The 20,243-nt window shown below is 37.8% G+C and overlaps 1 protein-coding gene across 12 annotated transcripts in view; it reads left to right on the top strand.

Annotated features, from left to right (window-relative positions):
- The first annotated feature begins 4,496 nt into the window (after positions 1–4,496).
- The window catches only part of ETV1 (ETS variant transcription factor 1), a 98,358-nt gene continuing 82,611 nt past the window's right edge, over positions 4,497–20,243 (top strand). Inside the window, exons 1-7 of one of the 12 annotated variants that reach the window (XM_041727989.1) lie at positions 4,497–4,871; positions 5,050–5,140; positions 5,956–6,152; positions 6,286–6,417; positions 7,261–7,348; positions 8,752–8,799; positions 18,057–18,110. In XM_041727989.1, coding sequence (XP_041583923.1) covers positions 6,373–6,417; positions 7,261–7,348; positions 8,752–8,799; positions 18,057–18,110 — 235 coding nt within the window. In that variant the 5' untranslated portion in view covers positions 4,497–4,871; positions 5,050–5,140; positions 5,956–6,152; positions 6,286–6,372. Of the gene's footprint in view, positions 4,872–4,948; positions 5,141–5,305; positions 5,858–5,955; positions 6,153–6,258; positions 6,418–6,658; positions 6,772–7,260; positions 7,349–8,751; positions 8,800–8,997; positions 9,326–18,056; positions 18,111–20,243 lie in introns of those variants that run through there. The other 11 variants (XM_041727992.1, XM_041727990.1, XM_041727996.1 and 8 more) reach the window with 11 other exon arrangements.

Here is a 20,243-nt window from a genome sequence, read left to right as displayed (position 1 = left end):
AGCATACATATTCTTGCTAATAAACATACAGACCCTTCCTTCGGGCTTTAGTAAAAGTCCAACCCAGGATTTCTCAAGAAAGATTCTGAAACCCCTTTCAATAAAATCCCCTGCAACAGAATTTGCATGTGATGTACTTGCTGGGCCCAGCTCAAGCCTACTGATTTAGAAACTTTATGGATCTACTCAGGAATCTGAATTTTTAACAAGGAGTTTCTTATGTAATCTCAAGTTTGAGAACCAAGGACATTGCATACTTTTTAACAGCTGCACAACCAGAATTGAATTCTAAAGCATGAAACTATCATACTTTTCTAAAACCATTTCCTTGTTTATACCAGGATCTTTATCCATGCATCAATCAATTGATGGACACTTAGGCTACTTCCATATTTTGGCTCCTGTAAATAATGCTGCTGTAAACATAGGGGTGCATTTATCCCTTTGAATTCTTGTATTCTTTGATTCTTTTCTGGATCATAATGTAATTCACTTTTTAACTTTTTGAGGAAACTCCATACTGTTTTCCATAGTGATGTACCAGCTTATGTTCCTACCAACAGTGCACCAGGGCTTCTTTTTCTCCAAATCTTTCCCAATACTTGTTGTTTCTTGTGTTGTTGATTTTAGCCATTCTGACAGGTAAAAGGTGATATCTCATTGTGGTTTTGGTTTGCATTTCCCTGATGGTTAGTGATAATGAGCATCTTTTCATGTATCTGTTGGCCATCTGATATCTTCTTTGGAGAAATGACTGTTCATGTCTTCTGGCCATTTTTAATTAGATTATTTGTTTTCTGGGTATTGAGTTTTTTTTTTTTTAAGATTTTATTTATTTATTCATGAGAGACAGAGAGAGAGAGAGAGAGGCAGAGACACAGGCAGAGGGAGAAGCAGGCTCCATGAGGGGAGCCCGATGTGGGACTCGATCCTGGGACTCCAGGATCACGCCCTGGGCCAAAGGCAGCGATAAACAGCTGAGCCACCCAGGGATACCTGGGTATTGAGTTTTATAAGTTCTTCATATATTTTGGACTAACCCTTTATTGGAAATGTCATTTGCAAATATCTTCTCCCATTCCATAGGCTGCATTTTAGTTTTGTTGATTGTTTCCTTCATTGTGGAGAAGCTTTTTATACAATGGAATATTACTTAGCAATAAAAAAGAGTGAAATCTTGCTATTTGCAATGACATGAATAGAGCTAGAGAGTATAATGCTAAGCAAAATAAGTCAGAGAAAGTCAAACATCATTTGATTTCACTCATGTGGAATTTAAGAAACCAAACAAAGAGAAATAAGAAAGAGAGACAGAAATAGAAGAAAAGACTCTTAATTATACAGAACAAACTGATTATTACCAGAGGGGGTGGTTGGGGGGAGGGATGAGTTAAATAGGTAATGGGAATTAAAAAGTGCACTTGTGATGAACAGTGGTTGTTGGATGGAAGTGTTGATTCACCATATTGTACACCTGAAACTAATATAACACTGTATATTAACTAATGAGAGCGAAAATAAAAACTTAAAAAACAAAAACCATTCCATTATTGATGGCTATTAAAATTGCTTCTAAATTTTTTCCTCTATAAATATACTTCAATAAATGCTCTTTTGCACACTGCTTTTATTTTTATAGGGTAGATCCCAAATCAGATTATAGGGTCTAATTTTAGGATCTAAAAAATATTGTAAATTTTAGGATCCAGTAGATACTGTAAAATTACTTTAAAAATGTTGCGTTAAAGTCACAGTCTGACCAGCAATATATATAAGTGTCCTTATCCCAACACTGACATCTCCAGGTATTAAAATTTTTTTAATGCTCTTTATTTTTTAAATGTATAATGTTGTGACTTCTGGTGCAGTTAAGAATTTTATAATCACATGTTTGCAATTCCTCTTCTTGGGTAGTTTGCAGATATCCTCAAGCTGACAATGGCAGGTTTGAAAGTGGGAGCCAAGACATTGTACACAATGTCAGTTTCTTTGATACCGTTCCCTTCTTCCTAGGCTCCACCCTTCCATTAAATCCCTGCTTTTTCTTCTCACAGGGAGTCTACTAAGCCACTAATTATTTTTCACCATTTTGGCAGGTCTCTAATTTTTCTTTTGGAATTATAGTCATTTGTTTATTTCCTTTGCACATTTGTCTACTTAATAGTCAATTTTTTCCTTACCTATTTGATGTAGCTCTTTGCAAATTAGGCCATTAACAATTTGCTTTATATAATATTTTTAAGAAGCAAATTATAAAAGGTACTATCTTAGTTAATAATCAACCCAATTTGAACAAACTTTATTTCATTTTAATCATATTAATCATTTAAAACAGGCAGTATCATTTTTCTCTCTCTCTCTCTCTTTTTTTTTTTTTTTGCTGCTTTTAGAAACTCACTCTATTTAACATCATGCATTTTCAGTATAATGGTATAATAAGAAACTGCAGAAAAGCCCTAATGAATATTATTTTATTAAATATCAGCAAAGGAACTATAAGGATTTAAGTAGCTTATATGAAAGTTAAAAACTTTCCAAACTCGGAAATGGATTTTTTTTTTTTTGAGGGGGGGCTTTCTCTCAAGAGCTCCTATTTCAAAACCCAGATGGGATTTCAAAATACAAGTAAATAAATGTCAAAGCTTCTTGGCCTCTGTTCTGCCATTCTTTGCCTGAAATCCTGCCAAAATGAAATTTTCCATTCAAGGACTGGCATTTACTAAGCTGATTTTTTTTTTTTTAAGACTCACTTTCAAAAGTAGTGGAAATTCTGTGCAACTTTTGACGTTCCTCTCTGTGGATAGAACAGCTGCCTCTGTGGACATTTCCCACAATGGCACTTTTTCTGAAAAACGAATTTTCAGTCCTTGCAGTGTCCTCAGCAACTAGGTCTATTGGTGGTTTCCCCACCCCCAGGGCCAAGCATAGAAAATAAACAGGAGCCCAAGGAAAAGCTCTAGTGTTTCCCTAGGTATCACAGCACAGAAGGAAAGAGAAAGGCCAGAAGAGAAAGTGAGAGAAAGGAGCATGTTCCAATAGTTCACTTGCTTAGAAGGGTCCATTTATTTCAGAAAAAAAATTGTGCTGTCTCAACAAAACTGAGCTGTAGTGAGACTGACTGTCTGCTTATTCTCATACCATCATTTTCAATTACTGTTAAGATCAAATAGTTCAGAGCTGAGTGCGTTTGAAGAATCCAAAGGCGGAAATACAGATCCCCCTCACTCGGGAGCAAAATCGGGAGGATTAGGGCGCTGCTTCTGTTTGCCAGTCCAGCGCTGGTGGGGACGAGGGGGAGTGCTTTGGGGAGCCTGTAAAAAGGGGAGCACTTGGGAAATGGAAACTAACACTGTCAGCCGGAAAAATCCTGCAGTGTTCCTCCATGAAACTTCAAGAAGCTCACAAGCAACTGTGGGATAAATTAAAGGTAAAAATGGAAAGTTGGGTGAGAAAACTGAAATCTATATGCAGTTGAACTGTTGGCACTTCTGAAAGCAGTGGCTTGAAGCTGGAAATGAGCTACTAGTCTGTCCTTGGGCTTTCTCCCCACTCGCCTTAGCTCTCTTCCTTTCCTCTTTTGCAGCTTTTCTGGTAGACAGTGCACCCTGAGATTGTCGCCCTGGGAGCCCTTCTTGGAATTTCCGACTTTTTTTTTTTTCCTCTTGTTCTCAGACCTAAGCCTCCTTTTCCTCAGATAGTATTTGTTCAGGGACGGATCACAGAGGAGGTAGCGGGGTAGGAAAAAGTTTTTTTTGGCTTTGGGGAACTTGGGCCTTTGTGGTGTCATTTCCCCTGCCCCGCCACGCCCCCAACCACGTGACCAAGAAAGGCCGGAATTTTGTGAATGGAGCCGAAAGGTGGCTGCAGGGGCGGGAGAAGCTCCGCCCCCTTCCCCGAAGCGGCCAATCCGCTAGCGGAGCGCTGCGGGGTCAGCAATAAACAACAATGGGCTGGGAACATACGACACGTGATTGGCTGAGGCGGGAAGCTCCGCCCCCTCCCGGTTACCCTGGATACCCGTCAGGCTCTGGCCGCCGAGAAGGTCTTTGGAAACTGTTGCTCACGTTACAGAGGCTGGTTTATCCCGGGAATGCTGGGCGGCGGGGCACCCTTGCTCTTGGCTCGCCGCCTGACTACACCCTCAGAACGTACCCCAGAGCCTCACTCTTCCGCTTCGAGGGCCGGGGAACCCTTCCCTGGGGCCGAGGTTAAGGTGCAGTTCCCGCTCAAAATGCTTGTGGGTGCTCGCGTGTGCACCGGCTCTCTGGTTTACTAGTTTCAGGGAATGCACGGTGGGTGTCCACAGTTACTGGGTGTTTACCCAGTAACACTTTTGCTGTTGCTGCTTATTAAAAAAAAAAAAAAGAAAAAAAGCACTTTTAAAAATTATTTTATTTTTTATTTTTTTACATTACCCTCCTAGGTTCCCTCCATGGGTCCGGAGTGGAGTCTTGTGGGCTCACACTCTCATTTAAATGCGTGTCTCTCACGTTCCATTTAAGGCAGGAAACTTTGCAATAGAAATTGAGAACTGCAGCACGTTTCTCCACGGGCGGAACAGCTGCCGGAAACGTCCTTTGGTCTCTAGCTCTGGACGCCATCAGGATCACAAGTGAATTTCAACACCACTAAGTCCCTGGTCCCACCCGCACGGCCTCCCACCTACTGCTGCTGGGCCGAGGCTGCTTTCCGAGCGACCTGTTACCGCTCCGAGCCTCCTAGGCGCGCCCGGGCGAGTGGTTTCAGAGTTGCAGCCCCCACGTAGTAACGTCCAGATCGCGTCCTTGAAACCCGAGCCCTACCGCCGCTCGCCCCCAGCTCCGGGCTCCGGCTGTTTAAAAGCTGGAGAGGAAGTGAGAGCGTCAAGTACAGTAAGTGACACCCTCCGCCTCCGTGTGTACATAACAAAAGCTCAGGAAACTTGCGGGTGCCCGGGATATCCGAGCCACCCCATCCCTCCCGGCCCCCCACCTCCACAGCGGACTGGCAGCACCTTGCCCCAGTGCACGCGTGGGACACATTTGGTTTTTTATACTTTTCCTCTTCTAGGCTGATTGCTCCGGGGTCCTGCTAAACCGCCCTCCCAGCGCAGCCGCTCAGTTCCCGGGTGCTCTTTCTTTATTTCACTGCCCCACGAACGGTACGATCTTGTTTTACGTGACGGTTGGCGGTTCAAAAGTGGTGCTGGATGCCCGGAAAACGGGAAAAGAATTTGGGCCAAAAGCTTAGTAGGAACGAGTCTGCAAGAGCCAAGGGGGCTCCCCATCAGGTTAAAAGTAGGGGGTGGGGGTTGGGGTGCTGGAGATGCTGAGGGAGAGGATTCGGGGGAGGAAGGAGGCACGGGCTTGGGCTGGATGGGTCGCACTTGGGAGTTGTACACCCGAACCGAACAAAAGTGGTTTAGGCAATTAGCCCAATAGTGGACCAAACGCGCCACCGCTGAGGAATACTAGCGACTCGATACACAGGGCTTCAGGGTCCCGGACGCCCCGACGACCCGCAGCGCCGTAGGAGGCAGGTGATCTGCTCCGTGGCGTTCGCAGGCTGCGGCTACGGCGCCAGCCCGCGGAGCATCCGCTCGGGCGAGGGGCGCGAGAGATCCACGAGAAGGGGCCGCGAGCCGCCTGATTGACAGCTCGAAATCTGATCTTGTGAAAGAGACGCGGAGCCAATGGGAGGCAGCGATCCATCAGTTTGGATTGGAGGCCCCTGGAGGAGAAGTAGAGGAAAAACCACCGAATTGAGCTCTGTCAGAGGCGCTTTCGGCTTCCAAAGGGGGAAGTGCTGGGCAATAATTAATGTTTTTATTAAATTTGGAGGGAATTTTTTGCAGCCGTTCGCCTAGCGTGGCCTTCAGGTGGGTCTTTCCAGCAACTTTTTATGTCTCTCCAGATAATTGCATGGTTGTGGGTTGCAAAAACTATCCTTATGAAAGAGGTGTCTCCGTCTCTTTAGTCCCGTTAGGTGCAAAGCAAGTCTCGTTGATCGCCATTGCTAGTTTTGCACACGTTTGCGAATCAGAGCTGCCCGGGGTACACCGACCGCGCAGGGAAACATCGAGAGTGTAAATAAATACATCGCCTCTGGTTCGGATTTTTGCTACTGCCGAAAATATGTAAATTGTGAACTCTCTTGGCTCTCTTTGGATCCAGGTGAAGGAGGCGGTGTAGGGAGGGTTATTTTTGTGAATGGGACTGTCGGAGGGTAATTAGTTATGCAAATTCAAGAGCTTCATTCATGATTTTTTTTTTTTTTTAGCCTAAAAGCCATCTTGTTCCCCTCTAGGTTGATAGAAGTCCAGATCCCGAGGAAATCTCCAGCTAAATGCTCAAAATATAAAACACTCAGCTGAGATTTGCGAAGAGCAGCAGAATGGATGGATTTTATGACCAGCAAGTGCCTTACATGGTCACCAATGTGAGTGATCAGTTCGAAAGTTGCTGTTTATAAACTTGACTCCAACGGGGAGGGGGGGGGGGTGGGGGGAGGAGGGAGAGAATGAGAAGGGAGGGGGTAAGGGGGTTGGGATTGCAGATACTTTATCTGCTTTGTTGCCACTGTAGGGCGACTCTGCTTCTAGAAGCCCAATCTTCAAAATGAGCTTACCTTTCAGTGATTTGGATAAGGCATAGTTTTGTTTTTAAGAACCCCCCCCCCTTTTCTTTTCTGATTAAAGTGCCCAAGATGAGTGGAAGAGGAGACGCAGGGCAGCAGCAGCTGCTGCACTCAAAGTTTTTGGCTGGGTTTGTCTGCCACATTGAAAAGAATGAAGTTGAGACAAATGCTGACACTTTTTGTTTACATGGGGTGTTTTTGTTTCTTTTTTTTGTCGTCTCCTTTTTTTCCTCGTGTTTTTAATTTCACCACTCTATTTTTATTTTATTTTATTTTTTTGTTTTGGGGGGTGGTATCAGAGAGAATAAAATTCACTCTATTTTAGTCTAGCTTTGATCCAGCTAAAAACGACTTTAAGTGTGATTGCTTAATGTTGTTTTGATGCTGAGATGCCATGAATATATGACTGATAAGTAGTAGTGTGTTAAGCTTGGCGCTGGGAAGCAACTCTCCCTGGTTGTTGAATTCTCAGCCTAAGCTTTCACTGTCAGATGAACGCAGAAAATGAATATTGGAATTGATACTATGGACTTTTATTTTTCTATTTAGAGAGAGGATCCGGTAGGCTTATGTATGCATGTGGTTTTTTGTGTGTGACATCTGAGGTTTACATTTTTTAAAAGGATTTTATCTTTCCCTTTGTAGAATCAGCGTGGGAGAAATTGTAACGAGAAACCAACAAATGTCAGGAAAAGAAAATTCATTAACAGAGATCTGGCTCATGATTCAGAAGGTGAGGTTTGATTTTGGGCTGAATTCCTCCCTCTTTACCTATCCTCCCCACCTTCATAAAGCAGAGGAGTACTTCAGTCTTAGCTTAAAAATAACAATCTTTCAAATTACTGCATTTAACTGAGACTTTTACTTGGAGCAGTTCACATAATGTGACAGTTTGCATTGGAGGATATTTTATGGCCCTGTCACAAACTAATGAAAGAAGGAAATAAAAACTTAACAGTGACATCCTTCTCTTAATCGTTCTTTTGTGTTTAAATACTCTTGTCCATATGGCACATAACTAATTCCATACACTGAGGTCACAATTTTAAAATATCCAACTCAGTGAGACAAAGTAAGCAGCTAGGTATACTACTTAATTTCTCATTTCTACTCTATTAGAAGTTAAACGATGTGAATGGTAGTTTGATTTCCCATTCCTCTTACACTAAAACCATTTACTGTTATCAAACTTTTCATGGATAATTTTGATGACTACATGGTGAGGTCATAGTATCTTGTTTATAGGCCTTTGAGTGTTCACTGAATCATAATTAAGGCCTAATTTATAATTATAATACCTATTTGGGAAATTAGGTTACAGATTTTTTTTTTTTTTTTTTAAGGCACTGTTGGTTAGGAGGTCAATATTTTATAAGTTATTCCAGCCATACAGGAGCATTCATAATGAACTTAATATACTGAGATTTAATTATCAAAGTTCACTTTGCCATTTTGATGAGGCATATTGAATTCTGAAACTTAACTCAAATCTTCATACATGTTGGACACCCTCTCCCTCCTACTATGACAGAATTCAGAGTTTTGGACTTGATAATAAACAGGTGCCAGGGAATTATCTTACTTTTACTTTTGTAAATCTATTCATGTAGAAATTTTCCTCTAAGATCTTGTGTTTAAAAGTTGTCCCTTTTAATTTTGAGCCATTGAAACTCAAAACATATGGTGCTTTAAGAATTGTACCAGGTACTGTTACATCTTTTATATAAGGTTCAGAAGATAAAAAGAAAGTGATTGTCAGCCTTTCTCCTCTTTCCTCTGCAAGAATTGACTCTATTTAAGAAAGGTTTACATGGACAGATACACCTTCACCTCAGCCTTTTTTGAATCCTAGTGTATGTGTGTCCCTGAGCTTATTATTACGTTGTTAAAAGGGGGAAAATATTGCCTTCGTTATTTAATTCACTAAAAGAATCTCTTAAAGGAGTATTGCTTAATAGCCATTAACATGGCAGGATTATTGAGCTATTTAAGTCATGAATCTTATTTTCTTTTTGTATTGACTCCCCTCCCCAAATTAAATTGATACTTAATACCAATTTCATGACAAACATTTCCATTTAATGGAGCCTAAAGGTTTTTCAAATCTTCTGTTTATGTCTCTGACTTGTTTTTTAGAACTCTTTCAAGATCTAAGTCAATTACAGGAAACATGGCTTGCAGAAGGTAAGGCAAAAAAAAAAAAAAAATGCTTTAAAAGGAGGGGAAAAGCAACTCTAGAGGGGGGAAAAAAGTCCTGAAGTTGCTGTCTTAATGTTCAGCCCAATTAATTGAGCTCTAAAAGAGCCACCTCATGTGTCATGCATACATTAGAGTCTCTGATGAGTTTGTCTTTGGGGAATCTGGGGCTGCACTACCCAGTGTCATCACAAATTACCAGGAGAAATTGCTTCCAGCTCACAATCACATCTGCTTTTGGCAAGAACTAATGCACCAAGACTTCAAGTTCTAAGCCTCTGTTCAGATTTTAATTGCAATTGATCAGGTTTATATTATTGTACCTCGAGAGACCTACTAGAGCCAGATCCCGGCTTGCTGTTTCTTTTAGAGCAGCGCATATCATTATTTGGTGTTCTGGTGGAGGACTTTTCTGATGGCAGAAATTAGTTTCTCTGGGTTCATCAGGACGGGATGCTTCAAGATTTAAGTGCAAGTGTCTTCTTTCCACCTTGCTCGCAACACAGAACGTTAGGTGTGTATGCAATACTTAGGAAATCTATGGCTTTAAAAGAAATCTTTGGGGGATTTGAGGATTTAAAAAAATGTTTTCTATTTGTTGCTATTATGTGATATTTGCTGAAATTGATTTTTGCTTTTGTGTCACTTTTATTAGGATTTATTTACTACAGCAATGTGACATCTAAAGGCTTTACTCTTATTTTTAATTACTTTTTAGTAAAATTTTGTGTTACAGTCTATTGGATCTTTTACTGGCTGGAACTTTATTTTATAGGAACAATGAGATATTGCTTCAATACAGCTTGATACAACTTGAGAAATGCCTAATGTTGACGGGCTCTTTTTGGTGTCCATAATTTGATTTTTCTTTTGGGTTTGTCATAAATGTGAAATATTAATTTTATCCGAGGATGTGTTTTATGGGAAACACGAAGAGAAAATTATACACATTTTAGCATTGAGTATAATTTATATTTCTGTCTGTATGTTAAATGGGAAACATGGCATTTTTGGAACAGATTTTTTAAGGTTGTTAAAAGAAGAGAGAGGGTCTCTTTAAATGGAACCCAAGTGTTGCTATTGCTACTTTGAAACAGACTGCAGTATTTGATCGGTGGTCTTGCTTGCAGTTCATCAAGTTGCTGTTAGCATGTAAAATAAGTTTCTTTGTTTTGCTGATATTCTGGTTCTCCAAAAAGCTCTTGCAGTCTTTATAAATCTTTTAAGTTAAGTAGCTTTCCCAGTAGCCTTTTGAAAGGGTGGTTGTATTTGCATGTTCAAAAAAGGTAAGTATTAATGAAAGTTTTAGTTATATTTAAAGGTCATTTTGCTTGTCTCTGTAAATGAAACTTATTGCAATAGGTTACTTACTGTTGCAACACAAACTATATATCCAAACCTAACTTTTTTCAAGAAAAATTTACACAGAGATTGTGGTGCTAACTTTGATCTGTTAGTTTTGCAAAGTTGAAGGCTTGTAAGGACATTACATTTATGAGGACATTTATTCGCTTATCTAAAATAACTTGAAATATCTATTTTAATAGTTCTCGAAGGTTTGTTAGTTCTTAGATGTTTAAGTCTCATTGATTCCAAGTCATTGGACTTGCTGGCAGATTTTGCATGTGCATAGCAACTCTGTTTCTGGAATTTTAAAATGTGTATTCTGTGACAGACTCTTGCCATTTTATAATCAGTTTTAGTACAGTCTCCTACTTTTGACTTGTTTTGTTTATTTGTCGCTTGGTAAGTGATTTGAATAACTTATCCAAGTTAATCTTTTAAAACTCTGCACTGAATGTATTTTTATCCATGTTTATTAACGCACCTGTAAATCAGATCTGAAGATCTACCTTTATATAAAACAAATCTAGGAAATGACTGATGTCTTTGGAGGAACATGGGCTTTTACTCAGAAAATAATTAAGAAGCTTAAATTAGTTTTAAGGAATTAATCCTGGAGGTGTTTTATTGAATACTCAGGTGGGCGACTGTTTACAAACTATGGATAAGACTGCATTTCAGGATAATGTAAACAGTTTTCAAAATAGCTTACATTAATTTATCCTATCATGATATAAGCAAAATGTTGTTATTATGATTTTTAAAATCTAATAATGGAGATTTTTTTTTTTACTATTCATTAATAGACTGCATATTTATTTTTGTTTTTGGCAATTCTATATAATTATGTTTTTGTTTCAGCATTTTAATTTGACTTATCTCACATCTTGAATTAAGAAGAGATCTTAAAATTACATTAGATTATTTGTAGCTAGATTTGTCCATTTCTGCCCTTCTGGACATCTAGAAATTAAAACATTGCCAAATTGGCAGACTATGGACTGTTTATATATTTCTTTTCATAATGCTTGGTAGCCAAGAAAGTGACCGTGGAATTTTAAGGCATCTTGACCCTTTTAGAAAAGATCATTGGCAATTAACCAAGTTTCTCTCATGAGTTAGCATCCCACTGGGAAGTTAAACAGGTCTAAAAATCTTATTAGACATGAGAGTCAAGTTGTGTCATATGAAAACCATGTTTTTAAAAAGTGATCAAAGCCCTGAATATTTGGGAAATGATCTGTCCCAACATGTTTGTTTTTTCCTATAAGAGTTTTTGATAAATTAGACTCAAAGTGCAACATATGGATTAGTCATAGGTAAATTATTGTGGATTATGCAACGTGTTTTATGTCTAATGACAGATTAGGGTAGATAAGGCAGGAATATTTGAGGGTGAGGGTAGGAGCCCCTACTTTCAATTTGCTAAAGTCCTCTAATTTGGGAGGGGAAGCATGGAAGTATATTTTTAATTTCCAAACAGGGATCAAAAAGTATGTTTGTAAAGAATATGTTTGTATTGGTATCACTTTCTGAGTACTAACACTGCAATTTAAATGTTTTTAACATCTCTACCACGAGGAAATCTATTCACACCTCATCCTGAAGAAGAGATAAAATATGTTTGTAAAGAATATGTTTGTATTGGTATCACTTTCTGAGTACTAACACTGCAATTTAAATGTTTTTAACGTATCTACCACGACGAAATCTATTCACACCTCCTCCTGATGAAGAGGTTTTCAGTGACCACCATAGCACTTAAAGAAAGTGTATATTTTAAATTTTGCATAGCTACTTTATATTATTTTACTATGTACAATTCTTTATTGATTTTTTTGGTCTTTTGAGTTAGATTGCTACTGACAGAAAGGCGATTTCAATTATTTGATCCCATGAAATAATGAGTTCATATATCAATCCTATCAGCATCACGGTAACATCTTATTCTTAACAACCTGTTTTACGTGGTGCTTTAGTGAATGGTGTCCTAGAAATTCATGGTTAAAATGGACTCTTTTGTGTGTGAAGGAGACAAACAGAAGGATATAGAATTGAGTTTAAAAAGGATTGCATTCTTCTAAAATTGCTGACTAGAGCTTACCTACTAACGCAGCTTGAAGAGAAAGAATAAATTTTGAATACGAATCTAATGCAAACTCACAGCAACTTTTGAGCATTGTTTTTGGTGTGGGGCTACATGTTCTTGAGGTTCCCTTTCACCAGTAGTATTAAGGACAAAAGTCAATAGTGATTCGCTGCCACAGGGTAGGATGTTTTCAGTGGTGTTATATAGCAAGTAGGTTTCCTGCAGCCTCCCCACTTGAATCGAACTTTTATGTCCAAGAACAACCTCCCTACACCACAGGTTATTACTTCATGCAGATAAAGCTTTTTTTTTTTTCCTTTTGTTTTGTGTGACCTTCAAATAAAGGTTGACTTAACAGTAGAGATGTCATTATATCTTCTCCATTTACTTCAGTAGCTGATACTAAATTTACATTCAGAAGAGCTTACTATGAAGTTCATTTAAATAACGTGTACTGTTGTTACTCACTAGTCATCCACAATGCACATAATCCTAATGTACTTATTTTTATTTTTCAACAATTATGCTGTTTCTCGCACATACATTGGATATGTGCTTGTTAATTTTTTTATGTGATATGGTACGAACTAAAGACTTTAAAAGCTACATTATTTTATGTGGCTTACATAAAAAATGAAATGAGAGTTAAGGATTAAATTACAGAAGTCCATACTCTTTCTCAGTATGAATTATTTTGTATGGGGGGAGGGGCAAGCTACTACTTTTTTTTTTATTGCACCAGGAAATAGTCTAAGATACGAAAGGAAGACTGCTTATTACTTGGACTTGATTAAAAGGTAGCAGGTAGAGTAAGTATTTTATATTTTAAAATATTTTTTGGAATTATATAAATGTCTTTTCATGTAGGGTCTACTAGCAAATTTAAAAAGTTGGTTAAAAATAGAATTTGGTTGTAGTATAGCTTAGATCTATGTTTTCCAGAGGGTCCTAATCAGGATTCATGAAATACTGCTTTTCTGGTTCTGTGACAAGCAATGTGTCATTTCTTGAATTTGGTAATATAATTTTATTTCCTTTGACCTGTGTACAAGCTTATGATTAAAATAATAATAATAATAATACCGCCACCACCACCACCACCAATAATAATAATAATAACAATGTCAGACCTCCGTAGTAGTATTAGGTAATAGAAACAACAGCTTGTAAGCTATGCTTGTTTCTAAGTCACTCCAGGTCAGAGTAGAATTACCATTGAAGCTGCCCTGAGACTGAAGACAACCGGAACTTACTGCTTTCTTTCTTCTAGAGTATCAAGTATTAAAGATGTTTCTGTCATGGGGAAGTAGCTCCCCTCCCCTTTTTTTTTTTTTTTTGTTTCTTTACATATGTTTATATTACTGTATTAATTAATGTTCATACATCAGGACAATCATTTTTAATTTTTAAAAGCGGATGTGGTATAAAACCAGGCTTCGTGGCTTCATGATTATTTTGTTCCATGGCCTGAAGCTTCATTTCATGATTAAATAGAATACCACGCAAAGGTTGATTTTCTCGCTGTTTTACTTTTATTTAAAATACAATTTAAGTTTATTTAGAGAAACTTGTTTCTAATTCTTTGATTCAAAGAGAAATGCCACAAAGGTCAGCAAAAATCTACTATCATCTCAGGCTAAAGAAACTCTGAATAATAGGCAAGAAAAATAAGACATTTCTTTAATGATTTTTTCCCCTCCCTCCCTCCCCACCACTCTCTTATTTCCTTCCTCCCTCTCCTCCTTCCTTCCTAGTTTTATACATTTAAGTTTTTGTTGTAAGTTACTGTATAAAGCAGGATGGGTTATCTCTCTGTCTATCTATATCTGTCTATCTAGCTATAGATTGATTTAATTTTGTAAATTTGTCATTTATTCAAATGTATATACCTTAATGGATCTGAGCTGTATAGGAGACAGAGCAGTAAAATCGCTGTGTTTATTGCAAGTTCAAGTTGACTTGCTTTAGCTCCCTGGAAGGGTGTGACATGAAAAGATTGCGGTTGGGCCACATGGCTCATGCTGGACTGTGTTTTTGTGAATGGAGGCAGAACTCCAGTTCTGCCTGCTTGTCTGGAGGAATTGCTGAGGAGATCAGCTGTCTCATTCACAGGCAGAAAGAATGACTCATACATCTTCCGCCTTGTTTGGCTCCAGGTCATTGTTACAGTGGATAGAACTGGTTTTAATTAAATATTAACCCCTTTTATACTTGACGTGTGTTCCATTTGTGAGTTTTCCGCTTTTTTTCACCCCTACCTCTGGGAGAAAACTCTGCAGACCCCTGGTTTGTCAGGAACCAGGGGCTTTTTACTTGGCTGCAGCCAGGCTTGGAAAATATGTAAACTCCCACCTTTTCTTAAGTAATTATAATTTCTTTCTGGAAGTTTAAGCATAAAAATCAAGGAACCCTGTTTAAAAATTGCCCCCACCCCAGGAAGTGTTAAGAAAGTATGTTGAAGCTGAAAACGAGGGTTAGTGATTCTGTGATGTCTAGATCATGATTAATATTTTCATGTGTTTGTTTCTTATAATATGTATTGCTTTGCAGTAAAAAGAGAGAGAGAGAGAGAGAAAACACCACAACTTCGGATAATAATCTAGGTAAAGCAAATAGCTGAGAGAGCAGATACTACCCTTTTAAAGCCGGAGTCCTGAGACTTGATGGCAACTTGTCTATTAATGTGCAATGAACTGATAGAGCCGCTCCAGCTATTACCAATAAAATCCACATGCTTCATCTTCTTGAAAGCCTTTTATTGGTCTTTTGGTCTGTACTTTTCCCCCTTGCCCTTTCTTACTCTTCCCCTTCCTCTTTAATTACATGGTGTGGGGAAACATTTTCATTCCCCAAAGGTGATTATTCCAAGCCTAGTTTATAAGAGATAGCAGTGAAAATTGTGTTTTTTAAAGGTTGGCCTCTATTGTTAATTTTCCACTTTGGAGTTGGTACGGCTTGCCACAAATTTTCAGGCAGCTGTAGTTTGCTACTTCACAGAATTCCCGTGAATTGAGGAAAAGAGGAAGCGAATGATAGGAGTGTGGCAATACTTTGTCATATTTTCCTTGCCCAGATCCAACGTGTGTTTTTCGTTAACTGCTTTCCCTTTACCCTAACTTGAAATTAGAAGTATACTTAAGCCTTTGTCTATTTAAGTAGCATGCTGCTTCATTTGGTCTATTCCGTTTCTTAAGATTAGCTTCTGTGAAAATGTGAGTCATATGTTTTTTGTTAAAATGCTGTAATATGTTCAGGCATAAGTGTGAAGTATTTATTCAGTATGTTAAGGAGTTAGAACAGAAATAGCAATTCTTATAGCAATTCTTATTCTTTTTACAAATTGTTATGGACCTATTTTCTGTATATTTGTGAAGTATGACTTCCAGCTTCTTCTAAAATTTTGCTTTTTTTCCCCTCCCCTCACACCTATCCCAACACAGTGATTTTTATGTCTTTCTTGCAGTGATACATATCACAGAGTTGCAGTTTTGTCTTGTGATACGATAGTAGGGAAAAAATAATGTCTGGCTTTTAGGACATTCATACCAGCATATTTAGTTACAAATATATTTTTGTTACTCACCAGCTATTTTTAACTATTCCTGTAAAGGGATATTACATTTTTATTAGATTCTTGTAAATGTTGGCTTTTTAAAAGCATAGTAAATTGCTGTGGTTGATAATTTTGCATCTCAATAGTTATGTCTGTTTAGCTGTTAATTTAGAAGGAAAACCAAAACATGTGGGTATGATGGAAAAAATGTGTAGGATTTGGTTCTGTCTACCTGCTGTTATTTATTAAATAGATATTGAAAACATTTTTGTATTTTTTTGGTGTGAAGACTTATTTTAAAGGGTATTTCCCCACTTACATGAATCTGTGAGAAAAATGAAGCTTGCTGTAATGTCAAAAGTGTTTATAGTTAAGAGAGTACTAATGTACAAATTTTAGCTGTTATTTTTATCTGTTTCCAGTATAATTTAGGAGAAGTGAAGATTTTAAACTTTCATTGTAATGACTGACGTAGTTTTGTGTATGTAAATTGAAAGAAATGGGTGGGAGGTGAAAGTTTGAAAAAGATAAGTGACATTGAGGATTTAATTTAATTGTCACAAAGCCCCTGTATTATCATTATTAAACTGATGAATGAAATACATTTCAAATAGGTTAAATAGTGTACACAGTTTACAGATAGAAAGTCATAAAACTATGACTTTGAAGTTTGCATGGCTTTAGTTACCCATGGTAGCAGACGTCAGTGGAATATAAAGAGAAAAAAAATTTTTCTTCCATTATATGCTGATCATTTATAACTTGGAAGAAGGTTCTTAATATTTTTGGTGACAGAGGATAGAATATGTCTTTAATAAGTTGAAGTATGGGTGTACATAGATCGTTAGGAAATAATTTAATGTCAGACTATATATATTTTAACAATCTGCAAGGTTATCATTTGTTCTGCTCTTAATAAATATGACACAAGTTTTATTCAGCCACATATTTCTGTTTTTAAAAATGTGATTCCATAAGCTGATACAAAATGATGTTTAATACTATTTATGTTGTATTTCTTTTGAATATAGAATTTCTTTTTATAGGTGATTTTTCTTAACTCATTCAACTACCTACCCGAAACTTTTTCCATAGAGAATGATTATGTTCATAAACATTCCCTATTCACAGTAGGCTGTTTTTAAAAAATTAATTGAATCTATTTTAATATAATTTGACTGGATAAAGCATTTCAGTGTTCGATATTACTACTAAAGTAATACTAGTCATCAGATCATAGCTAAAGTTAAATGAGATAACTCCTATTTTCACCAAATTAAAAGGAACTAACTTCTATTTTATGTAGTTTGTGTGTGTGTGTGAGAGTGTGTATACTTCTGTGTGCATGTGAAGATGTATTTTACTAATATCCTATCAATTCGAAATAGGTTATTTTGATGTCTAAATCAGCCGTGATGAAAATATTTTAGAAGCGAAAAAGTGTACTTATGTTTTGATTGCTGCCGAATGCATTAAGTCCTTGCTATTCAGTATTTTTTTCCTTTGCTAAAAATAGGGAAGTTGCTTGACATTAGGATTGATGAAATAGTGATACTCTTTTCGTTAGTGTTGTATAGTTGCCCGGAAAATATTTTGCATGAAAAGATGGAGTTTATTTTTGTTATTTATAATTTTATTATTATGACACAATCACTAAAATATTTTATTTTCTATATGAGCAAAATCAATGGACATGCTTTCATGAAAAAATCTTTGTAGCATGTCTTGGCCAAGTTTAGATGGAACACCTTTAATTATGGTAGTCTGATTTGCACTTGACTGAATATACCAAAAGCAGGCATTTCTGTAAAAGCAGAGGGATGTGTGTAACTGCACACATCATTTGAAAGAGTGCTGTAGTTAATTTCGATGGGCTGCTGAAGCACTGGCAGTGGGTGAATTGAAATACTTCTTACTCCATTCTTGCAAAGAAGCACTGCAGCTAATAGAAATCCTGTAGCTTCTTCTATTTTGCATGTCTCTTTTATTTCTGTCTGGCAAGTGATATTCAGAGGGACACAACTGCCACAGTTAGATTTCTGACACTTATGTTTTCTAGTTGACATCAATGGTTGCTTCTATTTTCCCTCCCAAGTATTGCTGTCAATACCATTTTAAATGGGAGCTCATTGGCAAATAATCATAGGTTTGGTCTGAGCCGAAAAAAGATCTTACTTTGAAAGATCTTGCTTGACATTCCTTATGCCTTGGCAGTTTCTCTCTTAATTTTTTTTTTAATTTTTTTTTTTTTTTCTTCAGCTCAGGTACCTGACAATGATGAGCAGTTTGTGCCAGACTATCAGGCTGAAAGTTGTAAGTATAGTATGACTCATCTCTTGAATCTCTCTGTCTTCCTTGTTTCCTTCTTTCCTTCTTTTTCTTTGGTTGGTTTCTACCTCCAGTGTCTGTTCTCGTATTATGTTGGTACCTTTTTAGCTTATAGTCATGAGGTGATTCTGTGTGTCAGGTAGTGACATTAGCAGAATCCCTGTATGATCTGAGCGGAGCTCCAAATAGTAGCTAAGGAAAACCGTTTTGATTTTGATTCTCTGTATTTGGCTAATACCTTTGGAGAAGAAATAGGCAGTGATCGATGAAATGTACAAATGTTTACTTCCAGTTTTTTGGTATGTTCACGAGATAAAGTCTGAATGTTGATGGGAGAAAGCCAGTAAAGATCCACATGAGACTTTATTGAATGACTTTGAAAAATTTGTTGGCTTGTACTATTTTATATTCATGAACTTTCACCTACTTTGATGTAATTTTTAGCTTCGTTTTCTGCTTCCTGGTTACAGTAACACAAATGGAAGTAGCCCATGGCTTCTCTTAGGATCCCTTGGGTGTTTCTTTCCCTGAGCTTTGCTCCAGGGCCTGTCAGATAATGCGAGTCATGATTCATGGGACGGTGGCCTCCCCGTAATCCCTGAGTGAGCATTAATGCATCTACCAACGTGGCTATCTCGGGCTTTCCTCCACCTATTTATGCTCTCCCTTCTACCAACTAACTGCAGCTGTTGACCTGATGTGTAAATAGTAAAGAAGGGAGGTATAAATGTCATCTTTCTTTAAAAAAATATTTCATTTATTTATTTATGAGAGACACAGAGAGAAAGGCAGAGACACAGGTAGAGGGAGAAGCAGGCTCCCTTGGGGGGAGCCTGATGTGGGACTTGATCCCAGGACCCTGGGATCACACCCTGAGCCGAAGGCAGACGATCAACCACTGAGCCACCCAGGCATCCCTATAAATGCCATCTTGATGATGAAAGTGACCTGATATGTTTTCATTCTCATAGTACCATTTAGAGCTCTAACTTGTTTCATTTTTCCAGACCATTGACAGTTTCACAGGGGGCAGTTTCAACAGCAACTAGAGATGCTTAGTGCCTTATAAAGTTTATCAAACCCTTATCTCACATGGAATCTCACACAAATACGTGACTTTGAGGAACAGAGGTCTGTGAGCGATACTTTCCCCTTTACGTTTGCTATTTTAAATTTACCAAGTGTCAAGGGTGGTAAGAGGTAATGTCCAGATTCCCTCCTGTGTTTTTAGTTCAGCTTTGTTAAAAATTTTTTTGTTCACTTGGGGTAAAATATACCTAACAGAAAAATTACCATTTTAACTATTTTTTAAGTGTGCAGTTCAGTGGTGCTCACATTGTGGAAACATCAGCACTGCCCACCTAAAGAACTTTCTCATCATCTCATTCTGATCTCTGTACTATCTAAAAAATAACTCCTCACTGCCTCGAGCCCCTGGTAACTGCTCTTCTATCAGCTTGATTTTTGATCAGAGAAGAGAATTTTGTGTGCTGTTTGATGTCAACTATAGTTATTAGATGATGTCAAGAAACCTATTCGGCAATGATATAGACCTTAATTAGAGACCCTTAGAAATTTCTAGAAAGATGACAGCCAAGGATGACGGCTAGGCAGGGCCTTCCTTTCTTCTTTAAAGTGTGGGAAGGGAATGGTCACATTTCCAGCATTTCTCTTTCTGTGGGACACTTGAGTTCTTTCTAAAAGCTAAACCTGTCATCTGAGTGGGAGAATTATTCTCATTGAGTCATTTCACATCTGAAGAAATTGGTAATGATTCCAATACTATACCAAATGCCAGAGTAAAATAACTACCAGAAAGAAATTTTTGTTCTTTTTCTTATTTGACCTCTTTAGTTTTTCATGTTTGCCTCTTTCGTTTCCTTGAACTCTTTCTTCTCTTGGTCCACAGTGGGATGAATTTTCCTTTCTATTTTAATTACTTGGATTACTTCTTCTCATTCCATTCATTTTCTTTCCCTCTTTTTTCCCCAGGGTTCTGTCCCTGAGTCTTTGTTCTTTAACCTGGGCCATCCTCGTATGGTCCATAGAACTATCTGTGATGTTGGAAATAATCTGTTTCTGTACCATTCAATATAGTAGCCATTAACCATGTTGCTT

Source organism: Vulpes lagopus, chromosome 13 (genome assembly GCF_018345385.1).
Source record: "Vulpes lagopus strain Blue_001 chromosome 13, ASM1834538v1, whole genome shotgun sequence".
Lineage (NCBI taxonomy): Eukaryota > Metazoa > Chordata > Mammalia > Carnivora > Canidae > Vulpes > Vulpes lagopus.
Note: the sequence above shows the minus strand (reverse complement) of the source record. Positions and strands in the feature narration are given on the sequence as shown.